General features: G+C 36.3%; 1 protein-coding gene across 1 annotated transcript in view; it reads right to left on the bottom strand.

The window, feature by feature from the left end:
* KIAA0825 (KIAA0825 ortholog) overlaps positions 1-20,658 on the bottom strand; it is a 438,259-nt gene that overhangs the window by 264,548 nt on the left and 153,053 nt on the right. Inside the window, exons 15-18 of the mRNA XM_033179103.1 lie at positions 19,186-19,410; positions 10,657-11,065; positions 6,151-6,310; positions 895-1,053 (exon numbers count right to left, since the gene is read on the bottom strand). Of these exons, the coding sequence (XP_033034994.1) occupies positions 895-1,053; positions 6,151-6,310; positions 10,657-11,065; positions 19,186-19,410 (953 nt within the window). The remainder of the gene's footprint in view (positions 1-894; positions 1,054-6,150; positions 6,311-10,656; positions 11,066-19,185; positions 19,411-20,658) is intronic.

The following is a 20,658-nucleotide window of genomic DNA, read 5'->3' as shown; positions in this document are numbered from 1 at the left end:
CCTGGGTTGTCAGCATTTGAAGGTCTTACTCTACTACAGTATTGATGAGTGTAGACTAGAGCTGTAACAGTCATGGTAAAAATATTATCTGCATGCTGAATTAGGTCATTGTTTTAATTCTTATTTTCATCAGAGCTCTAGGTCAAGCAATCCTTCTCTTCTGCCCTGTTAGTTCAAATTGTCTGTCAAGAGGTTTCTGGGAAAAGCCACCAGAAGAATGAACAAAGCAAAAGCAACTTTAGATTTCAAATACTTCGGCAGAAAGATGATCTTTTCAGTATAACTACTGAAACATGCAGCTTAGATAATGGCATCATCTGACATTTAAAAATGTGTAGTGTTTCTCATATTGACTTTATTCCAAATAGCCTGGCTTTAAGATCATTAACAAATTCATTTTAAATTTGGGAATGTGTCTATGGTTATAAAAAGCAAATTTACCCCATACTACTTAAAGTAGGAGCTCAGTGCTCTATTTATAATTAATTTTAACTATTTTCTAATTTGTCTGATACATTCATAAAGGTTGCAAGGTATTTTGTAAGTGTGTGTTTTGGGGGATGGGGGTGACAAAGGAGGAAAGGAATGTTAAAAAATGCCTGGTTCTTCAGCCCTCTGTAGACACAGCCTAACAGATGTTCCCTCTGCCCATGATAAACTGATCAGCCAAAAGTTAAGTTTTACAGACCAAACATATGAATCAGTTTGACAAATAGAAAAAAGGTTAAATAACTTTTAAAAGTCAATTTGTACAGACCATGTAAGTAAGAACAAGGCCTTTTGCTTCCTAGCAAAAAAAAGCTTATGAGTAAATATTCAAACACAAAGCAATTTTCTTACTTGGGTAAAGAAACCACACATTTAAATTAAATTTACCATTTAATTTCCACATACCTGATCTAGCATGTTTTCACTAAACGCCTTATACACATGGAAAGGGTTAAAGGCAGAAGGCTGATCTTCTATACTCCTCAAGGTCGCCTTTAAAGGTCGAATGGGTAATGGCTTTTCCTCTGAACTATTCATAGAAAACAGCTGTTCTTTTAAATATTCCTTCAAAGAAAAGAAATTACAAGTTGTGACGGTGAGAAGCAGACAGTCTCTGTAAAAATAAACTGATCAATATCCAAATTTATCCTTTCAGCACATTTGCTAGATTACAGTGTATTACTTGCCTCAGGGAAGAATACATTTTCAGAAGATACATAGTGGAGTACCAATCAGCATTGCAATAAACCCATCAAAAACAGGTTTACCTAATATGTAGTATAGATTAGGAAACCATTTACCAAACTCTTATATAATGAATATATATTTGATGTATCAGACCTTTTTAACAGGCATTGTCTTGCCACCGGTTCACATACTAACGTGTCTGGTTACCAACACTTAACTCAGCTGCATGATTATTCATAGTACAAGGTTGCTCATCCATTCATTAAGTGTAGTTGTTAACTACTCCAGGCTCAGCAGAGCATTGAGTACTCTGATATTTTACTGCAAGCAGTCTCATTCAACACGGAATTAATTATAATGCAAGCTCCTAAACTCTATTTCCATCCCATGGAGTGAAAAATATCAAGATTTGAGAGAAACTCAAAATATGTCATCATAAGCCCCCAACTGCCAGTGCAGGCCTGGGCAAAAAAAGCCAATCTACAACATTACACCTAATTTTCCACCAATAAATAAATAAGGTGAACAATCCTAATGTATTTTATGGAACTTTTTCTGGAAGATGACAAATTAAAATGACTAAAAGTCCCCATCAACTAATAAATGCTTACTATTAATAAATAAGTCATCTAATAGATTTTTTAAAATATAAATGTTCTTGTGATGTTTCATGTGTCACAAGGTAATTTTTTTTCTTCGAGGTTAGGGTTAGGATGAAGTTCAGAATGTTAGAGCCAAAAAGGTATTCAGACATCATTTAGAAAACCTGTGCTACTCAAAGTCTGGGGCACTGGATCAGCTGAGTTAAGCTTCACCTGGGAGCTTGTTAGAAAAGCAGACTCTTGGACCCTGTTGAATCAGAACTTGCCTGTTAATGAGCATTCCTGGCTGGATGCAGTGATTCACACCTGTAATCCCAGCATTTTGGGAGACCGAGGTGGGCAGATCACCTGAGGTTGGGAGTTCCAGACCAGCCTGGCCAATATGGTGAAACCCCATCTCCAACAAAAATACAAAAATTAGCTGAGTGTGGTGGCGGGGACCTGTAATCCCAGCTACTCAGGAGGCTGAGGCAAGAGAATCACTTGAACCCAGGAGGTAGAGATCACACCACTGTACTCCAGCCTGGGCCACAGAAAGTCTCCGTCTCAAAAAAAAAAAAAAAAAAAAAAACAGAAGAAGAATTCCCCGGAAATCCATAGGCACAGGGAATCTCTAGCCCAATGCCACACTCATGGTTGGCACTGAAAGGTCAGGGAACAATCCTGAGATCACACAGGGGTGAGAGGTACAGCTGTGGTGAGGAGTCACATTTCTGGCCTCAGTTCACTGTGCTTTTTTCTGTGCCTCTATAACTTTAGGAATGCCCACTGTGTTTATCATGAGAGGCAAATTTTAGATTATAAACCCTAAAAATTGAAAGAAACCACTGCTGAAGTTAACAATCATAGTCATTTCTTGAACTTGCTTGTTATAGAGCAGCAGTCCCCAATCTTTTCGGCACCAGGGACCAGTTTCGTGGAAGACAATTTTTCCATGGACATGGACCGGGGAGGGGGATGAATATGGTTTTGGGATGAAACTGTTCCACCTCAGATCATCAGGCATTAGGTTCTCATAAGGAACACACAACCTAAATCCCTCAAATACGCAGTTCACAATAGGGTTCATGCTCCTATGAGAATCTAATGCTGCTGCTGATATGGCCATAGGTGGTAATGCTCACTGTCCCACCACTCACCTCCTGCTGTACAGCCCAGTTCCTAATAGGCTACGGACTGGTAGAGGTCTGTGGACCAGGGGTTGGGGACCCCTCTTGTAGAGCATATATTTGTAGAAAGATTAATTCTTTAGTGTCTGACAGAGGGTCACACATGGACTCTTACTAAATATTGTTAATGATAAAGCCATCAGAAAATAGTTTTATGCCTAGATTTAGATTATTGAACAGAAACAAAACTTTTCTCCATTATGATTTACGCAAATAAAATTTTTAAAAGGAATACTTTCTTCATTGACAAAAATGCTTTGTTCTGGCTAACAACAATCTGTCTTAACTGATTTCACCTTATGTAACTACATTTTGACTGTTTCCACTATTCGAAAAAGAGAAACTGTTCTGTGGCAAATTGTGAAAAAAATGGAGTTTTCTCCTTTTTTGATCTTTCTAGGTACTGCCCTGACAGTCACCACTAACCCTTCTTAAAAACCTCAGATTCTTTAACTGTGACCCTGTTTAATCAGATTTACCACTAATTGGGCCATATCTTTAGATTTCCATTCTTTCTTGAACACCTTCCCTGTGCATTTACATCAAAGCTTATTCCTCTATTCATCTCCATTTCTCTTCACTGAAGAGCTCTGTCAGTCTGATGACCTCAACTACCACACTCATATAGACCAAATCTGTATGCATGTCTGGTCTCATTTGTGCCCATGTGTATGGTAGATACACCTGACAGTGATTACTTGATGACACCCTGAGAATGACCCTGTATGGCAGATGCACTTGAATGTGTTTTCAGAGTTCTAAGCTAAGGAATCTGGGAGGGGCCAACCCGAGATCCATTCTTTATCTATGAGGAACCTCTAAGCCCCTGGCCCATCCCTCAGTACTAGAGCCATACAGGGGATTGAGGTCCTTTGTTTTGGGTTAAATGAAGGTTGTCAGGTAGAGGTTGCTAGGTAGACGGTGCTAAATGAAAATGCTGTATAAACTGCATGCCTCTTGCAAGTGGCTGTGGTTTTCCTGCCCAGCCCACTACCACTGGCCTCTCTTCCCCGTACATAAGCTCCCAATAAAACCCCGTGTTTTGTGGGCCAGCTCTGGGTCTCTTCAGCCTCTTGAACCTGGTACCATCCCCATTGGAGTCGATAGGAGTGTGGCACAACATCATGGTCAGGGCCTTAACTATAATGAGACATTTTTGCTTGGACATCTTATCTTTATCTCAAAGACAAAGCATCTTTAACCCCATTTTCCCTGATACCTTATTCATCTCTATGAGTGGCACACCCATTCTTCCCCTCACCTAGGCCTGTACCCATAAATGCTTCACTATTTATATTACATTATTGAGAAATATTTAGCAGCACATTTGAAGGTGCTAAAGACTCATAACACTACTCATGAAATGAGCAAACATCACAATGCAATGTCACTTACAGCATAGCAGTACCTCACAGTGGAAAAGCAGTCATAAGTACCATACCAGTCACCTAGTCATGCTTGTGTTATTTGGGCTTATTGCCTGTGTTTTTGTCATAGTTACAAGGCAAAGGTCTCTCTTTGCTTCTAGCCTCACCTAGCATTATGCCTCTTACCTTGCAGTGCCGTGCTTCATTCAGCCCAGTAAACCACCAAATACTTAGCTCTATATCCCATCTGATAGACATTACTATAACAGTAAATATACTCAGTTGTAACAAGAGAAATCATAACACTGAGCAAAATGTGGTGGTACCCCAGTGTAATCTCATGGTATCCTGTTCAGAACCACTATCTCAGAGTTATAGGAGCTCTATGAGGGAAGTACAGCCTTTGGCTTTCCAGAGTATAACTAGATAACTGATGGCCAATAAATAGCCAATTCAATTTTGGATGATCTCACTTATTGCTGATTGTTGAGCTTTTTAATATTATGTACCTTTTAAAAATAGGACAATTCTATCAGTTTGGCAATTCAGACCAGCTTTACCATTCTCAGAGCTATTGTAACACTGTTTAACTAAGGATATGGGGGTGACCACACTGCAACATCTGTTCCTCAGTAGTCGCCACAATTACTTTGGCCAATCAGAATGGTCAGGTGGACATACCCAATGAGGAGCATCACTTTGCAATAGAGGTCTTTCAGTTTGCCAAGGTGAGGGGTTCCTGAGTTTCCCAGATAGAAACCGTAAGCAAGCTATGAGGGATCACTGACAAGAGTGAATAGGTTGTGTTACTTTGTAACAATTACAAACTGAGCTCTGGTGCCTTAAGGACAGGGTCATATCTCATAGCTACAAATTTCTTACATCTTTCTGAGGCCATTGTTATATCACCTGTTTATTGACTGTTTGATTAGGTCTATGAAATCCAGGAAACAAGGTATACTTGAAGCAACTTTCAGATAGCTAATGGTGGGCAAAACATTTATATAATCAAGTTGTAACATGCTATTGTCGAATTTAATTTATTCCTTGAAAACGTATGGCTATAAAGGCCTATGTTATATAGATAAAACTAAAATACTATATATTCACATTATACAATTTTTACTATTCCAAAAATTACATTCATGTATTTGCAAATATAAACACAATTAGATGCCACAATCTAATTCAGACACATATGATCAAATTCGAAACCTGATTAAGTTAGAGAACTTTGTTTCAATAGCTGAGATAACGTGCTATTTACATTTTCACTAAAACAGCCAAAAACATGCAAAGTCAGAGGGCAAGGCGATAGAAAGGCATAACATTGGTTCAACCAGCGTCTGTGTATTAATGAATTTTCCTTGGTTCATCTGGTTGCTCCCGAATATGGTTCAATATTCTTCTTAAGTTTTTTGATTAAATAAGAAATCTCCAACTCCACCAACACAAGCATGATATCTGCAGGAAAAGAGCTAAGTCTCTCTTCTGAAAATTCATTGTACAAAAACCAGATTTTAACATCAGCCTAACAGTCACAAACACACAATTCCCAAACTACACCTCTAGTCTCTACAATTCAGAACTGAACTGAGTTTATGAGCCGTGTTATTGTTTAAACCATATAAATAAAATCTACATTGTTTCAGTGAAGCTTTTTCTGTACAAATGCAGAACAGCCGGGGCTGAATAGATTCTATTAATAATGCAATATTGAGTTTGGTATTGACTTTAAGAAGTATTATCACCTCCTTGACTAACCCTTAGCTGCCAGCAGACGCTGCCTCAGGCCAGTACACACCTAATTGCTTGGTAAAAAGGCCGTTTCCCTACCTCATTGAGCTGCATGATGTGATAAATTTGCCTCAGGTACTCGCTGCCACCTGGTTTGTGGCAGAGATCCAGGACCATCGTGTTTATTTTCTGCTCAGTCAGTTCAAGAGCAATATCTCCTTCTTGTAAGGCCGTGCTTTTCTCTATTGTCATAAATGCACTAAATACAAACAAAGCATATACATATCAGTAGTGAAGAATTGTAAAGATGGAGAGTAATCATGGAGATGGAGTGTGGAGAGTTGATGTAAATCTCAGATTCAAAGCATCCATAAAGACTTCGCTGAAATAGGTAAGCCTTCCCAAACCGCTGCTGCTCACATAAACAGCACCTTAGAATTAAGCACCTGAAAGCATTTTCAAAAATTGAATCGTTTCTTCTAAAACATGTCTTTACTGCATTTATACTCCTATCTATAAAACATTTTCCCATTACTGCAATTGTTGAAATTGCTATAATCATGAGATGAAAACAAAACATTTCTTTTTAACAATATGTAAGAAATAATTTGTATTTTCTCTTTGTGGATAAAAAGTATCTTTGATGCCTGAAATAGCTTTGGTATTTTTGTCTTTTGTAGAATCCTCTTTACACCTGTTGTAGAACACATTGAAGACTAATTAAAGTGTCAAAAGGGAGAGCCTATTATGCTAAATATAGACTGGGTGCTTCGTGGCGGTGTGCTTACCAGTGGGTATTTTAAATGGGCCTTTGACACTTGTTGCCTTTTAAAAATATGTGCCCCACTCCTGTTTCTTTCTGTAACAGATACTTAGCCAAAGTCACTATCCTGATTATTCTTCCAGAAAAAGAGTCTACTATCACCACACCAGGAATGTGCAAGATATAGTTTTAAAACATTTCTTTTAGAAGGATCTATATACATATTGTTGATTTTGAACATTATTTACACGGTAATAATGGATGACAAAAAGAATTTAAACATTTCAAACTATACCGGTGCAAAAAATTATGATATTCAATGTACACATATATTCCACACGGTTTTTCCTGTTGTTATTGGGATCGTGCTACACTTTGCAATGTAAGTATTCTTAAAACTCAAGGTTTTCCCCTGTTTCCAGGACTAAATAAAATTTACCGTGGTGTAATCAGCTGTATACTGCAGTTCATTACTGAGATTTTGCCATGATTATAAAATTAGTTCTGCTAAGAGTCAGTGCCGCTGACCTGAAGACGGAACCAAATGACACCCAGCTGCTGGACATTAACTTGGATATTGCTTCCACATGTAGCTTCAAAACATCCTTCTCAAAAACGGGAGGAACTTTAAGATCATATAGCCTTGCTAAAAAATAAAGAAAATCCTACTTTGACTTAGAGATATTCATTAGCGAGAGTAAATTGTTTTTTTTAAAGACCTTTTTACAATAAAATAAGTTTGCAGGTATGTTTGTGAAACTGTATACAGGTTGCAAAAAAAATTTCTTGTCAGGTTTTGTCGAGGCTGACATTGAAAAAGTTGAGGCCCTCTGACAAAGGAGTATCTCAGTGTCAGCTCCTGAATTGTATCCTTTCCTGTCCATCACTGTGCAGGTGAAGCAAATGATTGGATTCAGTCAATGCTATGATTAATGAGTTCCTCTCCGGATTTGGGACTGCCTATCAATCATGTCATTAGGGAGAATGTGCCCTGAAAGAGGCAGACCTTAGCCAAGGAATAACTGCATTAATCTTAATCTGTATATGCACCCAGCCAGCCAAGTCAGGGTCACCATGATGAAAAACAATAATCTTCAACTCGACAAATTACTTTGCAAAGACAGACATTTCTTTACTTTTTGTGCTGTGTGTTCTCCAGAATCTAAGTTGACTGTTTACAGCTTGAATGTTACTACAAAGTGAAGGTTATTTTAATGAATAGTAATGCTTTCAGGCAGTATGCAAGACAGGCAACACTTACAGCTGCCACCTTTTCCACTGCAGTTATTTTCACCATTTCCATAAAATCAAAGTTAAATCTGGATGCAAGTCAAAGGAATCTAGCTAAATGGTATCATGTATCTTCATAAGTAATTAAGATTTAATTGATCTTAACAGAAGAACCATTTTCGTTTAAATGCTTACATACTTAGATTTTTTTTTAAATTACGGTAGAACCAAGGCAACCCTCTACCTAATACAGACATCATGTTTTGAAATACATTTTTCCTCACAGTGTATATCTATGAGGAAAATGACCACCAATTAGTGAGAAATACTTAGAGGTGGAAGTGCACTTGTATAACAGATAATCAATTTGAAATCAAAGTCAACAAGAAACACTCTTTTTTTTTTTTTTTTGCGACAAAGTTTCACTTCTGTTGCCCAGGCTGGAGTGCAAAGGCACGAAATCGGCTCACTGCAACCTCCGCCTCCTGGGTTCAAGCAATTCTCCTGTCTCAGCCTCCCAAGTAGCTGGGATTACAGGTGCCTGCCACCATGCCCAGCTACTTTTTTTTTTTTTTTTGTATTTTTTGTAGAGATGGGGTTTCATCATATTGGTCAGGCTGGTCTCGAACTCCTGACCTCAGGTGATCCGCCTGCCTTAGCCTCCCAAAGTGCTGGGATTACAGGTGTGAGCCACCGCACCCAGCCAAGAAACACTCTTATACTGCCCAAACTCTGTAAGAGATTGTTATCTAAAGTGAGTTAAGTCAAATTTAACTCTTTTTCAAATAAATGCAATACATAACTTTAAAACTGCACTTTGTATATTGATATCATTTGAGAAATTGAGAAAGATGTATTGTGCTAATTACATAATTACTCAGAAACTTTGAGGGCTGTACTGCGTGTTTTAAGTCAGCAGTTCTTCATTTTTTATGCATGTTGTATGAGAGGTAAATAATCTTTTGGCTCATTGTTAATCAGCAAAATATTAGCTAGGCAACTCCCACTATAGGAGATACCAGATGTGTTGGGGCTGTTTATAAAACTTACATTGAAATCAGCTTTTAAGGAAAAAATTTAGCTTATAGATTCTTTTATGTACCCCTACATATATTACCTAGACATTGCTTTAAATGGATCTTATTTGAAATCAGCAGTATCATAAATTTAACTTTGTCACTATAATCAGATATACTTTTTACTCTTGTTTTTCTTCTCCCCTTTATAACCACTGCCATGGATGATGACATCAGGCCTTAATGTTTTAGTCATTGGATTAAAGCCTGTAAATTAGTATTGAATGCAAACAGAAAGATTAAGACGGTCACTGTCAATGTTACCAAGCATTTGCCTGAATGCTATTATAATTCCTACCCATGGGACACTCCAGAAGTACATTTCTAGAGGTCAGTATGATGAGACCAGGAAAATCATGATTACCTACTTTTCCCCGTTTGGATTAACATAAAGTCTTATAGATTAACATAGACAAGTAAACATTATTAATTACCTTAATACTAACCAGTGAATGCAATGTATTTTAATAGGGTTTATACATAGTAAATGCCTATCAGTTCCAAGCTTGATGCTAAGAACTCCATGAACGTTATTTAATTTTTCAAAACAATTCTGTCAGTGTGGTATCATCACTGAAACTGAGGCTTTGAGAGATTCAATAACTTGCACAAGATGACCCATTTATAAGGGATTTGTACTTGCCCATCTGATTCCAAAGCCTGATCTCTTTATCATTACCATGTACTAGTAAGAGTAACCATATATCAAGTGACTTTTCGTCATTTTGGGCAGAAAGTTATATTAGTATCTGCTAGCAACATGAATATATTTTTAAAGAATGAGGGACAGCGTGTGTGGGTGTTTTTAAAATGGGCTGACAGTGATCTATAGACCATGTGAGCCGGAATTCCTTTATCAATACCATGCAATTCTATACCTGAAGACTAATTTATAGACAGGAGGACTCTATGTACATATTTAAATTCATCAGGGACCCTTAAACATCTTTGCAGTATCACAAATCACTTAGCTCTTAGTGACAAACCCATGAGAAGGCTGACATTTTCATACAGAAACAGCTGGGTGTGTTTATAGCTGGAGTGTGATATGCCCTAGTTGCCCTCTGGGATTCTTACATTACCAGATGAAAAATGTGTACCTTTTTGACAATCAGGTACACAGAAAGCAATAAAAAGCCTTTTATATCCATTAATTCCTTCTTAATTTAATCTCCATGCCCAATCCATTTGCAAAATGCTCCAGGGTATCCACTAGATACCTGTTTGCACACTGAAAAGGGGTGAAACTAAATTCTCCTGGGTTTAACTACCACCCTTTTAATCAGAAACCTTAAGACGGTGACTAAACAAGTATAATGTTCCAGTGTGTCAATGGGGTTCACATTTTAAGAAGACAAGAAATGTGCAACAATCCAATTTTTAATGGGATACTTATCTTTTTTTTATTCATCAAAGCTCCCATGAATTTAGCAAAATACTATTGCTGCCCATCTGACAATATATTGTTGTTTATTGGTGATTTTGTTATTGTGAAAGCATTTGACGAAATCCAGTAAGAGAAAAACATCACCTTACCATTCAGTGCTCAGTTTCCTTGCTTTCAACAATTGACGTTCAATCCAGTTGGGCTTCTGCTGCTCAATGCTCTGTATGACCTTTTGGATCATTTGATTAGGGATACTTGTCTGGTCTCCCATGATGCTCTCCAAACACATACAAATTAAACCCAGTTTTTCTTTACTCCATCTGTCAAGGGAGGCACCTGTTAAAAGTTCCACAGTGTTTCCGTCCTCAAATATCTGACATATAATTACAATCAAGTTCCAGACAAGCAGGCCAGCTTTCTTCAATTCAACAAAGTTTTTTGACATTTTTCTCTCAGACAGAAAAAAGAAGTATTTAATTGGGGGAGGCAAACATGCAATCACCGTAGGTAACTTGCTGATTACAATAGATACTGCCTGAGCAGCAAGCCTTGTGAAGCCTGGGGAACAAAAGAAAAGGTATGATTAATATTAGCATTTGCGTTCAATCATTGCATGGTTTTGTGTTGTATAAAGATGTTTAATTTTTGTGGAGAAAATTGGCAAGAAGATCAAGTGCTTGACATATTCCAACAGAACTCTAACCAGGGTCTCCGGCAGTACTACCTAAAATTCCCCCAAATCACAAATCCGGGTTTTTTTCCTCTCATAAATGAAGATTAGAAAATTTAGACTCATAATTTGTATTCTTTCAAGACTGCAGCTTTCCAGGACCCATGTGGCCTTCTAATTAACAAATGCAAAGGTTCCCAGCTGGGCAACTTTGTAGGCTTTGATACTTCTGACTCCCCCTTAAGCCCTTCTCCCTTGGAATCCATGACAGAATCATTCCAGCTCTCCTCAGGACTGGTTTCTCTCCTTTCAGTTCTCAACCCAAATGTTACCTCCTCAGAGAGCCTTGCCTCACCATCTTATCTTATCTCATCTCATCATCCTCTCAGTTCATTTACACCCTTCCATCACAGCCCCAAGACCCTCTCTTTCAGGGATCCCCATTGTGTTGCCTTTATTATAGCACTCCCCATCATCTAATAATTATGTCCTTTTCCTGCACACTGTATGTCACCCTCTTCTAAACTATAAGCTCTTAGAAGGCATTCCCATATCCCTAGCACTTAGTACCTCATATATAATAGTTATCAATAAATATTGGTTGAATGAATGAGTCAGTAAATTGTTTCCTGCTTACCTCTATCTCTCCTCTTTGCTTCTTTGTGTCCTATGCTATTTCCACTTTCTACTAACACCTCTTAGATGTAGATTTTTGCTAAGACGTCCTTAGCCTTTTGGCTGATGATTCTACATGTTCTCCCTTATTTGGTGCTATTTCACATTTATGATCTTACTTAATGCAACAGCCTTAGGAGATTATTCAAATATGTGTTGGACCTAGTTTTTACACACTTACAAAGACTGTGCCAATTAATGTTTAAATGATTCTTAGGTTGTCATGAATTGCAGAGGAGTCACTAGATTAGACATATTTTCCAAGAAAAATGTATTAATTCTTCTTCTCTATATCAGGGTTTCTCAACTTCAGCACTATTGCCATTTTGGACTGGATGATCCTTTGTTGTGAGGAGCTGTTCTATGTTCTGTAGGGTGTTCAGCTGCATCTCTGTCCTCCACCCACTAGATGTCAGTAGCATCCCCCTCAGTGGTGACAACCAAAAATGTCCTCAGGCATTGCCAAATGTCCCCTGGGAACAAAACTGTGTCTGGTTGAGAACCACTCTTCTATATGATTCCAGAATGTTAAGTCTTGGCCTTTCTCCAGAGTTGTAGTCCTGTAACTCCAGCTTTCTGTTAAGCATTCCACTTCTGTGTCCTCATCACCATCAACTCAATATAACTAAAACCAAATTCATTGTCTTCCAAACTAGCTTGGCCCTTCTCCCTCCCTCCCACCCTTTCCTCCTTTCTTCCTTCATTCCTTCCTTCCTCTCTCCCTCCCTCCCTTCTTCCTCACTACTCTCCTTCCTCACCTCCTCCCTCCCATTCTTCCTTCCTGTTAAATATTCCTGTTGATCCTTCATACCTAATCAGTGATCAGCATTGATATATAGTTCTGTCCCTTTATCTCTGCCATCCAGTTTCCCATTGCTGAGGCCAACTGAGGTTACTGACCTACCTCAAGCCCTTCTTCACACATAGTACCTTGACTATAGAAGTATTCTCCTAACTCATCTCCCTTCTCCAGGCTATGTCCAGCCCTTCTCCTGCACTGTAAAACTGAATTCATCCCTATGAACTGTATTATCCAATTTCCCTGCTGTGATAATTTTAGCTACTTACCACTGTTATAAGATCAATCTCTTGGGCCTTGCTGTGAAAACACTCCACAGTCTAGCCTCAGCCTGTTTCTATGATCCTTCTCTTTAAGACCTTTAACATGCTTTATCCTCTTTGCTTTTAGGCTTCTGAGTACGTCATTACTCTCAATGGAATGCCCTCTGTCTTCAGGGTTCACAAATAATCTTCAACCCTTAGTTCAAAGTCCTCTCCCCTCTTGTGAATTTATTTGAATATATTCTATATATGACCATTTTGGTAATTAGGTCCATAATTGGCTATGTTATTTTAGTATTATCATCTATTTTATTTATATTATGTTATTTATATATTCATGAGTTGTCTTTACAGCTAGCCTATAAACTCCAGAGCATGGGAAACAAAGCTCTTAGCTCCTTGATTATCCCACAAAGCCAGAGAGTGTTTTAATCCACTATGTACATAATGGAATTTGAACATTAAAACTGAATGAGAAGCCAAAAGAAAGTAGCTCTGAGTTCTTTGGTAAAACATTCTTTACTGTTTTTGCTGAACAAAAATAACAGAACAATGTGAACATTTTCTGAAGATATGTGTAACATTTAAAAAGTCACTCTGTTCCAAAAAAGTACAAAGCTCTTGGAAAATATGTCTAATCTAGTGACTCCTCTGCAATCCATGACAACTTAAGAATCATTTTAAAAATTAATTGGAGCAGACTTTATAAGTTTGTAAAAACTAGGTCCAACACATATTTGAATAATCTCCTAAGGCTCTTGCATTAAATAAGATCATTAATGTGAAAGCACTTAGCTCAGCACCTGATAAAAATAGTTGCTCAATAAATGTTTTCTTTTTATTCAAATTAATATGTTTAGGTGAGGCTTAAAATATAGATAAAGCAAATCTTCCTTAGTGTTCTTAAATTATTTGAAATGTCTCATTGTTTTTTATGTGTTTGTGTCTCGTAGTCCCTATTCTGCTGTCAGGTCTTTGACTTGAAAGATTGTATCTTGTATTCCCTCTGTCTTAAAGAGGGTTTGACTACAGATACTGAGTAAATATTTGACAAACTAAGTAGATATTAGGTAAAGATTACCAATTTTCTTCTTCACACCTACACTCCACTGATATTTTATAAACTCTGAGGACTACGGGTACCCAAATCCCCAGCTATTTCATTAATGCTTAAGGCAAATTTCAATCAGAACCTTTAGGCTGATGACAAATTAATAAATCCATTCTACCAGTCTCTAGGGCTCTGAGTCTATGATGATGTCAACAACATACCAGGGAAGGATCTTTTAAGACTGCTACACACTTGTCGTTCTGTCTTTATTTAAATAAGTTGAATTCTACCTAAGCCGTATATATGTAACATACTGTGTCATCCAACTTTAGAGCTGATAAATTATGAAGAAAATCTATGTCTTAGGATGAATGCAATACATGTTTATTGATGTATTTGTCATTTCTTCTTTTCTGTAAGGTACTACCATAATAATATATTTGTGGTTGATAAAACATGCAAAAAGGAAATTTACAATAAATGAGGTAAAGAAAATAATGTCAAAATTAATTTTTAAAATTGTATTTATTAATGGTAAAAAAGATCAGTAACAATTTGTTGAATGAGGATAATGTACTTTTTTATTATTTTTTAAATCTGGGCTTAACACTTCACAATACAGAGGTCAAGTTCTAAGTTCAGTTTGTTTCAAGATCAGGTTTTCATGGCTGTCATAGGTGAAAAAGCCACTACACGAACACATATGGATCAACATGAAACCAGTATATCCTTAGCTGTGCCCACAAAATCATGGCATTTATTTTTCAGTGTTAACTGCCAAATAGGTGAAGGCTATTGTTGAAATTTGACTAGTAAGTATCCATCATCTGTGATGTCAATTTGTTGTTTTTGCAAACAAATGGAAAAATATTTTATTTTTATATATTTGTTATATTTTAAGTTCTAGGGTACATGTGCACAACGTGCAGGTTTGTTACATATGTATACATGTGCCATGTTGGTGTGCTGCACCCATCAACTCGTCAGCACCCATCAACTCGTCATTTACATCAGTTATAACTCCCAATGCCATTCCTCACCCCTCACTGCTCCCTATAATAGGCCCCAGTGTGTGATGTTCCCCTTCCCATGTCCAAGTGATCTCATTTTTCAATTCCCACCTATGAGCGAGAACATGCGGTGTTTGGTTTTCTGTTCTTGCGAAAGTTTGCTGAGAATCATGGTTTCCAGCTGAACCCATGTTCCTACAAAGGACACGAACTCATCCTTTTTTACGGCTGCATAGTATTCCATGGTGTATATGTGCCACATTTTCTTAATCCAGTCTGTCATTGATGGATATTTGGGTTGATTCCAAGTCTTTGCTATTGTGAATAGTGCTGCAATAAACATATGTGTGCATGTGTCTTTATAGCAGCATGATTTATAATCCTTTGGGTGCATTACTGGGTATATACCCAAATGGTATTTCATATGGTATTTCTAGTTCTAGATCCTTGAGGAATTGCCATACTGTTTTCCACAATGGTTGAACTAGTTTACAATCCCACTAACAGTGTAAAAGTATTCCTATTTCTCCACATCCTCTCCAGCACCTGTTGTTTCCTGACTTTTTAATGATTGCCATTCTAACTGGTGTGAGATGGTATCTCATTGTGGTTTTGATTTGCATTTCTCTGATGGCCAGTGATGAGAAAAGCATTCAAGAATCACTGAAACTTTCCATTTGCAATATTTTATATCATGTTAGAAAATCCTATTTCTAAATTCTTAAGCAAAAAGAGATGATATTTTTGTAGATAACACTGGTTCTTATGAAACAAATAGGCCTGGTTTTTATACACTATACTAATGACTTCTTAGAGCACTTTGTGTATTTCTGCCATCAATTTCTTTCTCAACATGCTGTTTCTGCATGTGACCAATGGCATGGACACATTTTCCTAAATGCTGCTTGCTACTTCTGTTTCCTCTCTCTAAAATTCGTTGTTTCCATTAAGACAATTACTCCAAAAGTTTTGCCATAAGGGATTATTTTCATTAAAAAAAGTAATTTACTGTTGAGAAAATATCTTCTCAGGTATATCTTTCATTTAATTTTTGTCAAAGAAACAAAACAAAACAACTAGTTCTTTGTGTATTTGTTCTTTGAAACATAATGAAACAAGTATCTAAAAGCAGAGCTGTGTCAGAACCATCCTAACTTCCATCCAGCTCTCCAGTAAATCTACACTGTAATCTTTATTGTGATATTTATTTCTTTAAGTCTTCAGTGTTTTTTAATGTCACAGTATTTGCTGATAAAGAAATAAAGAAATGAATTTTAGTTTGTCACCATAATGTTTTCCATGTTCTGTCATTTTTACTGTGTCAAGAAGGACAAATATTCCCTAAGATAATTACTATTTGTCTTTTAGTAAGTTAGATTTTTTTAAAGACCTTTAAACATTTATAATTACTTAGACAAATTTTGTAAGAACCGTGATTATATATCACTAAATTAAAACATGGTTGAAAAAATTTACAGAAGTTTATCTTCATGTTTTGGATACTTAGTGTAGAAATCTTTTGTTTATCAAGATGACTCCAAACTAGCTAATATCTCAAGGCTCGATACTGGCTTAGGAGGGATTCACATCTAACAAAACATATGGGAAGCCACATTTCAAATCATTTCCCCACAATTCTTTTTTTTTTTTTGGCCAAATGTGATCAAATCATCATTGTTTTGTAATATGGCTGTGAAGAGCTCATATTAAGAATAGAAACAAGTGGGAGCTTTTTCACTTTGTCATTGTTTGCTCTTGATTGCATTCCCAGCACTAGTTTTAAACTGCAGTTCACTTACTGGTTTATAGGAATATGTTAAAGTCACTTGTATGTATTATGAGGATTAATTTTGTTACAATCAGAGTCTGTAATACAAAGGACAACTCTAATTCATTACCATGTGCTGAAAGCTAAAGGAGGAATAAGGTCACCCTGCCTATGGCCTCTCCCCAAGAGCATGGCAACCCTGCTCTTCCCTCAAGCTTCCTCACTTTTTTTTTTTTTTTAATTATACTTTAAGTTCTAGGGTACATGCGCACAACGTGCAGGTTTGTTACATATGTATACTTGTGCCATGTTGGTGTGCTGCACCCATCAACTCGTCAGCACCCATCAACTCATCATTTACATCAGGTATAACTCCCAATGCCATCCCTACCCCACCTCCCCATAATAGGCCCCAGTGTGTGATGTTCCCCTTCCAGTGTCCAAGTGATCTCATTGTTCAATTCCCACCTATGAGTGAGAACATGCGAGGTTTGTCCTCAACACACACTGGCTCACCCACAGACCAAGAAAGATCTCCAGTGACAACCCCAAGTGAGATTTTAGTGAAGTTTAATTTCTTTCTCTCTTCTCATACACCAAAAAAACTGTACATCTCTTATTTGTACCCATTTTGAAACAGTTATACTAGTCTTCTGGCACCAAGAGGAGATACTGCACTTAGGTTTATCTCTGATCTGAAACACAGTGCCTGGTATATAGTAGTCTCTCACTTAGTAAATTTCTACTGAATGAATAATGAAATCAATAAATGACTTAACGTCCAGCATGTACACATCCTCTATCTTATATTCTTAGTGAAAATAAAATTTAAGAAGTACAAATCTAAAAGTCCCTGTAGCATTTCAGAGGGAAGTAAAGAAGAACAATGGCATTCTCCTATTGTCACATCCTGTTAGAATGCAAAAAATGGTTTGTAAAGTCTCTTTCTTTCATATATTCATGGGATCTGACTTCCCTTCATGGTTGTCTTTATGTTGTACTTTTATTCGGAATGAGCATTTTATGAAAAATGTTATTTAGTAAGGAAAACTTTAATAACTGGTATCTATAAGTAAGCATTTTTTGGAATAAGAGGCTCTTTGCAATGGTATGGAGGAATTCCAAAGTGCTTAGAAAAAGCAAAATTGTTCATGAATAGAACAACTCGAAAGCCACAAGCAAAATAGTGCTACTCATATGGCATGATATGTTAACTATAAATCATGCCTACTGAATTGCTTGAAATGTATGAACTATCCAAAAGCTAGAACAAAGGAGCGATGGCAACAACTCTTAGAAAAGAAAGAACTTAAGTAATGAAAAGGTGACATTTTCCAATTTCAATTAAATGGCTTTACTAGATTCAAAGGGAGTTTAATAGAGCTTGAACAGAATTAAAGCATTACTCTGAAAGGTCACAGATAGATAATTGATTTGAGTTTGTAATATAAGGTCACATTATTTAGGATCTCCATGGAGAAGAATGAAAGAAAGGCTAGTCCCTTGAATTGACTTTAGTGAGTTCAGCTGGAGTATTTTATTGTTGAAAGTTTCCTTAGAGAAAAAATATTTTCACTAACTCTAAGGAAACTTTCCCTAGTTTCCTAGTTTTCTAGTTTCTCTAGAAAAACTAGAGAAAGTTTCCTTAGAGTTAGTGAAAATATTCCTCTTAAAGGATGAATATGAAAGAAAAAAGTTTTATTTTAAATAATCAAAAGAAGATTCACGAATACAGGTATATAATATACATATAAAGAAATCTTGTGAAATTCTTCAAAAGTGGAAAGATCTAGATAGGGAGAAACTATTTAAGAAGAGAAGACTTAACTAATAAAATAAACGAATAATGTAGGTAACTTATGGTTCTTAAGTACACTTGGTGGATGCGCTGTTCTGAATAGGAACAACGCACTCAATTTAGAACCAGAAGCACTGGGAGAAAAATACACTGTCAGAAAAATACATGTACTTACCAAACTGGGTGCTATTTTTGACCTAAAAGCTACATATGTAGGTGTTTTAGCAGGAGAAAAGAAGGTAATAATTAATGTTTGCAGAGAAAAAACTTCAAGGAAAAAATAATTAAATGGAATATCAGAGCAATATTCTCTAGATTATGGATTTTAAGTTACTCAACAAATTTTAAGAAAATTAGTCAAAATCATGTGACTAATCTGTGAATATTAGCCTGAACACAAAACATCACAGAAAATCCTGAACGGTAATTAAATAAAGAAGATGACCATTTGAATAATTTTCCATTCTAGTTTCCTTGATCATGTGACTCATAGTAAAAATAAAAATAAGGGTCCCAAATATGCTTAATGGAAAGAAGATTAATATAGTACATAATTCTTACAACTTTTAGAATTTACTTGATCGCATATCCTAGAAAATTGCTTCTTCAGGTGTATTTTCTTAAAGAGAAACAAGTATACTTACTTTTGCTTGATTCTTTCCTTTTAGTTTCTTTTGGACTATAATTCCATTCTTTTGGCATGCTCTCAAGCAAACAATCAGGAACAATGTGCTTGTTTAGGTTTGTCTCACAGTTTCTCCTAGAGCTCATCACAGATACTATCTGCTGTACAGTGTCCTTGACGGCATCGGTCAGTGCCAGTCTCAAGCATCGAATGACCTCTAGCTCATACTCCACGCACGTTGAGACTTTAAAATCAGATGGCATATTATGGTTAGCAGAACCTAGCAAATCATTTGTGCCTTGCTCAACTAGAATTCAGTTTCATAATAATCTAGTTTAAAGCTATAGGAAAGGAGAGCTGCTTTTAACCAAGAAATCATATGATTGATAACCACTCCATAAAACATTTTTTAAAAAATATTCTTCTTGTTTGTAATAAAAGGAATGGCAATAAAGATAACAGTATATAATATTTACTGGTACTTTTGGACTCTTCTGGTGAGAACATAAATTGTATGACCTTCCCTGATGACAACTTGGCTGACAATAATGTCAAAGCTTCAACATTTTACTTATCAGTTGACTCACATATTCCTTTCTGTAGGACTTTTCCTAAGAAATTTATTATAAATATGCAAAGGAGATAGAAAAAATTAAAATCAATCAAAATATCCAATAATAGGTGATTTGTTTAATTAGCTCTGGTATTTCTGTCTATACAATAAAGCCAAATATTGTGTAGTAAAAATAAAGTAGGTTAGAAAAGAGTATGATATCCTATTTTTATTAAAAATATATATCTCCACACATATATAAAATAATTAAAAGATGTACTCTATAATGTTAATGGTGATTATCAATGATGGATGGAATTCCAGGTATATATTTTTCTTCCTTTTTTCTTCTTTCCTTTCTTCCTTCTTTCTTTACAAATGGTCAATCAATTCAGTGTTAGAATCTTACCAAAAGTTTCCTTATCAGCAAAATGTTAGAGCCGGTCCCTAGATTGCCAAGACACATAGCATAGGAAGAATAGAGTAATAGCCCTAAAACCTAGCTGCTAAAAACCCAAAATATTCATTCTTCATTATCAGCATAAATGAGAGAAGCAAGGGAAAGGATTATTTAAAATGATAATAATTTGTATTAATGATTTTTGTTATTGTAGTTTATTTCCACTTTTTATATTAAATTAACAAATGAAAACAAAGAAACATAAAATTCAGGTTAGAATCATATAACTTAAAGAATACCTGCTTCGTTATCTAATTAATTTTCAAGTGTTTCAAATCACCATTAAAAATATAGACACTTTAGGAGGGCCTCGGTGTCCTCATTTATAAAATGGTGAGGGGAGAGGGCGACAAGGGCTAGACAAGATGATATTTATGGTCTTTGTCAGTTTTCACCTTCCATGACTCTATTTAAGACTCCTAAGAAGAAAATAACAAATATGTCACAGCTGAGCACACACAAAGTTGAAAAGAACTGTG

Source organism: Trachypithecus francoisi, unplaced genomic scaffold (assembly GCF_009764315.1).
Source record: "Trachypithecus francoisi isolate TF-2019V2 unplaced genomic scaffold, Tfra_2.0 Lachesis_group2, whole genome shotgun sequence".
Classification (NCBI taxonomy): domain Eukaryota; kingdom Metazoa; phylum Chordata; class Mammalia; order Primates; family Cercopithecidae; genus Trachypithecus; species Trachypithecus francoisi.
The sequence above is the reverse complement of the archived record's forward strand: the minus strand, read 5'-3'. Positions and strand labels throughout refer to the sequence as shown.